The following is a 5,068-nucleotide window of genomic DNA, read 5'->3' as shown; positions in this document are numbered from 1 at the left end:
ATGAGGATAAATTCCTTACGAACTTGGTCATATGTTTACATTTTCACACGCAAATACACCTGTATTTATCGACTGGTGTGCGGCGCGCATTCGCTTCAAAGTTCTCGCAGTTTCTTTCTTAGCTTTGCGAATGAGTCAATACTTGTGGGTAAATATTATGATTGCATGGGATGAAATCATGCAAAGCAGGGCGATAAACACATAATGGTACGCATTTTAGAAACACCGAATAGGAACGCTATGTAAGCAACATCTCAGTCCGAAGTAAGTGGCGTCGTGTTTTCTGTGCTTGTGTTTGAACCACTCTGTCTTGAAGTGACGTGTATTGAAGACTTCAGGCTCAGTGAGAGTGAGTTGTGGCTGTTGTTACTGAGGCATGCTGAGTGTAAAGAAAAGTAGCCTGCCCGTGCATGTAACAGCGGTTTCACCCCACCCGTTAAAGTCTGCATGACAAACTCCACCTGTAACAATACAATGTCACTGCGCGATCAACCGATTCGAGCTGGGACTAAAAAGGGTCAAGCCACTGTATGCAAATCATAATGCACTTTAATTCGTCATTCATGGAACCCAAATCACTCCTAAGTACCTTCCATTTGAACCCATAAACGGGGATATAAAATCGGTGAAGAGGGCGAAATTCTCACACGCTATCTATACAATGTTATGAAGAAACAATAGAAGAGGTACAGAGTGCGGCTTGTCCTTTGAATACGGTGTTGACCAACTGGGAGGGGCCTACCTTTGCCCACTTAGTAAACAGGTGTTACATGGCTGGCTGGACAGGGCAAAGTCCTACATTGCCGTCACTTACTGTACAACAGCAAATTATCTCTGCACGCTACGTTCGCTCTCATTAACGTAACAACTTGTTTTAATCGCTCTAACGACTGACTAGAAAAGAAACATACTAGGAAAGATTCAGAACGGTAATGTATTGAATTTCAACTTATCACAACTTATCAGTCTACATCAAACATTGTAAATAAGACAAAGAAAGTAATGACAGTTACAGTACGGTAATGTATAGCTGACAGAGCCTATCTCCGGATATTACAGCTACACAGCGAAATTGCTTCATCTCTGTACGAGTCAATATTTCAGTATCGAACGTTACAGTACAGGCCTTCCATTCCACAGGGTTAGAAAAATATATAATTGTGAATCTCTCAAAAATATTGGTACCTCTACAAGCACTTCTAGCATCACCATTACCTCTTTTTTTGTCCCAAACTGACGTCTTTTCAACGTTTCAAGCCGGACCTTTCTGAAACAGGTTATTTCGCGTTGCCAGTACTGTAGCATTCCTGAGGGAACTGCGCCTATCAATACTTCTTATATTCGACACACAGCATTTCATCAGATAGGAGGACATGTTTGCTTATCGGGTTGGGCGGATGGGAGAAAACGTGACCCATGTAACTTACACCGGGGGAAAAGTTACCTAAGTAACCAACCAGTGCATACCGGTACCAACACATTCTCACGTCACCCAGTTATTTTACTATATAACGTCTTCGGTTAGCCGATGATACACCCGCAAGACAACGGAAATGTAACTCTAGTCTAGAAACAGTTAGACCATCCCCTACAAGGAAAGTATTTAGAATCTGGCTACACAAAATTTAGTCTAACATTACATTATTTCTGAGAAGGCTACCAACATATTGATAATTTCTGGTTGGTCCGGATGTATGACTCTCTGCCCCCCTCCCACCTCATTATCAAAACCCCACGGTTCGGATTACAAATTATGACTCGCTAATAATCACTAGAAACCTGAAGTTGTTTATCATCTCATATCCGAACCCTCCTATAATCACGAGCTAAGAATTATTTACAATCTCCCAAAGCCCAAAGATTGTCCTTTGTTTCATTGAATGAAAATTATCGTACTCTATATGATACAAGTTTTCATCTACCATATATATAGATACATATGTATATAGAATATGTATATCACAATGTGCAGGCACAAATGCTATTCATGGGAAGCGGACAGGCTTTAACGTATTAATCATCTGAAGGCCTATCGAGATCGGAATCAATATGCTTGCTATTAGCGCAAATAAATGGGATTGAAAAGCTTGAGGCAAAACGTTAATCGAGGCGGTGATGTCAACACTATGGATAGATTCTCTGTTAACACAAATGAAAAGGATAATTTGTACATTACAGCGGAGGGTCCTGCGCTATTGCTCATGACATGTCCGATCTTGTCTTGGGACACCTACACCATGCTGTTGACATAGGTACTACCAACCTCTGTGTACGACGGAGTCGTCCATTTTGTATCCCAATGACTGTCCTTGACTTGCAGGTCCTCCATTCCCCTAGGCCATTTTCCCTGCTTTACATGTTATTGAAGATTTCGTGCTTGTTTTGCCAATTCATTTGGGACGGCCGGGCCTTTTTCTTGCTCAACACTTTCTGGCGCGCCGTGGCCAGGTCAATGGTGAAGTCTCCTACACCACTGTCTTCGCTGGGCGAGCTGGCAGGAGAGGGGGCGGACTGGGGCTCGGGTTCCGGGGTGGAGTTAGCGACAGGCTCGGGGGTCGGCTCGGGCTCAGGCTCCTCTGCGGGAGGGGGCGGGATGTCGACGATGGGGGCGGGGTTTTCCTCCGGGGTGGGGGGAGGGGGGAGTTCTGGAGAGGACGTGTCGGGGCTGGAGACTGGGGAGTTGACGGGTGGGGCGGAGGAGACCTCGGTGACCGAGACGGGCTCCTCTACCGCGGGAGGGGTAGGGGGAGGGGTCTCCACCACGGGGTCGCCGTTCACGCCTGGCGTGCCGCCCACGTACTCCGTAGTGATCGGGACCCCCTTTTCCTGAAAGAAGGCGTCGCTTTCCTTGTCGACGACAAGCAACGTTGTTTCGTTTCCTCCCTCCTTAATTTTGCCCACGACCTCGGCGTGCTTGAGTGATTCAATGTTCTCGCCGTTGACCTGTGAGAAGGGAGAGGTCATGCTATTGTCACTGGTTCGGTATGTTAGTAATCCGAGTAATGTACAGACGCACACAGCGCAAAAACACCACCCCCTCATGTACATTTCCACTTAAAACACACAGGGCACCTCTGCTTTTAAGTCTAATCCTAACTACACCTAACACACTTGTGTCCTGACACCATTTACATACTTGCAGTAATATGATACAATACGGTCCACAGGCAGTATCCTGGGAAGACACCTGTAACGCCTGGGTGGCAAAGGGGAGGGGGGTAGGGTGGGGCCAAGGTAAAGTTGTCCCTAACAATCAAACACTTGGTGCGTGATTATACACTCTAAACTCGTGAGCGGATATTGTAACATGTGTGTTTTCAAGGCTATTGTTGGAGAAAAAAAACAGCGAGTCACCGGAAAACACTACAGCTGGTACTCGACACGCCTGCGGCGACGGATTGTATTACAGCTTCAGCATTTCATTTCCTCTCCATAACTGTAAAAGAGTTCCTCTCCCCATTTTGTACCTAAAAGAGCAATTTGTAACAGGAAAAGAAAAAAAATAGGGGTTGCTAACCTCGACAAGCCTGTCCTGAACCTTAAGTCCGGCGACCTCGGCTGGAGATCCGGCGTCGATGGCGCGAATGAACTGGCCCCTGTGTCCCTTCTCTCCATGGAGATTGAAGCCGTAGCCTGAATCACCCTTGGCAATGTGGCAAAGGCGCGGGGCGAGGTGGGGGGGCACCGCTACCCTCTGGGCGGGGGGCTCCGAGGACACCAGGGTGGCCGGCTCCGGCGCGGGTTCCGGATGGTCCACGCCGTTTTCTACAGGTGTCGGCGGCTCTGGTGTTTGATCAGCAGCAACGGGCGTGGTCACAGCAGCCATGGACTCTTTCACTGTTACTCCCTGCTTCTTGTAGTAGTCGTCCGTCTCCGAATCGACCACCAGTAACCTGACTTCCATCGGGTTTTCCTTGATCCGAATCACCACCTAGGAATGTGAAGCAATAGCGTGAGTGTTGGGGTCCCAAAAGCCACCCTTTTATGCTTACATACTTGCGATGTTTATGTTACCCTGTGCCAACCACGTACCGCCATTACGTGTCAACTTTTTGGGTTACTCTACCAGGCCCCACAGTTGGGCACTATCACGTCGTTATCAAGTTAACGAAGCGACTGATGAGTTAAAGACAGGTTTATCTGAGATAAGGAAGCGTCAACCACCTGCTGATGTGTCTCCCGTTCGATGTTGACACCGTTGACTTCGATGACCCGGTCTTCGGGTCTGAGCCCGCTCTGTTCGGCGGGGCTGCCCGCGTCTACGCTCTTGACGTACTGCCCATGCTTGCCCTTCTCTCCGTGCAGGTGGAAACCGTATTCCCTGCCTCCAGCCTTGCTCAGCACGCACACACGCGGCGGGCTTAAAGGCGAGCTCATCGTGCGACCAAAAAACAGTCCGTCAAGAACAGAAAATGAAAAACTTCTTGGCGGCAGCGGACTAACAACCAGCCCCTGCTACAGGAATATGGCGACGGTGTTCTGTATTGACACTCCACGCAAATATGTGACGCATGCCCGTCACAAACAATGGATTTGCATAAAAGACACGACCCGACCCAGTGTGGATTTCAGGTGTTCAGTACGGATCAGGTGAGCCGCACTGCGCACACCCTCTGCGCACGGAACTGGGCTGGGCTTGCTGACCTGTCCGGCCTGTATGGGGAACTCCGGTCTCTCGGACGAACACTTCCACGGCCTGGCGAGTGAGCCTCAGATTCGTACAAGGCCCTTCTCGATGCTTTGCAAGTTTTGGTGACAAGTGTCTTTCACCAGGACACCTGTTTACCACAGCTGGGGTAAATAAGCCGGGACTGTTTCTCATACGGCCCCCATATGGATCCGCATCTGTTGTCACATTATGGAACGCACAGCTAAACGCGAAGAAAGCAGTCGTGACTTCTTTCCAACCGAAGACTCAAACTCATTCTGTCACACATGATATCGCGTTAGAATATTAGCTCATAATTAAACATACAATCCAGTTTGTGGTAAGACTATCCATGTAAATTGCTTGTTTGATATAATTACTATCGATCGCTCTTTGGCATCCGCCACGGTCTGCTGCTAT

The 5,068-nt window shown here is 48.1% G+C and overlaps 1 protein-coding gene across 1 annotated transcript; it reads right to left on the bottom strand.

Moving 5' to 3' along the window:
• Nucleotides 1-1,785: 1,785 nt before the first annotated feature.
• On the bottom strand, nucleotides 1,786-4,492 carry LOC136439815 (Na(+)/H(+) exchange regulatory cofactor NHE-RF1-like). Its single transcript, XM_066435425.1, has 3 exons — nucleotides 4,165-4,492; nucleotides 3,518-3,931; nucleotides 1,786-2,943 (listed from the first exon to the last, which is right to left on the bottom strand). The coding sequence occupies exons 1-3, from the start codon at nucleotides 4,375-4,377 to the stop codon at nucleotides 2,353-2,355; spliced, it is 1,218 nt and encodes a 405-aa protein (XP_066291522.1). The 5' UTR covers nucleotides 4,378-4,492; the 3' UTR covers nucleotides 1,786-2,352.
• Nucleotides 4,493-5,068: the final 576 nt, after the last annotated feature.

Source organism: Branchiostoma lanceolatum, chromosome 8 (assembly GCF_035083965.1).
Source record: "Branchiostoma lanceolatum isolate klBraLanc5 chromosome 8, klBraLanc5.hap2, whole genome shotgun sequence".
NCBI classification, from domain to species: Eukaryota; Metazoa; Chordata; class Leptocardii; order Amphioxiformes; family Branchiostomatidae; genus Branchiostoma; species Branchiostoma lanceolatum.
Note: the sequence above shows the minus strand (reverse complement) of the source record. Positions and strands in the feature narration are given on the sequence as shown.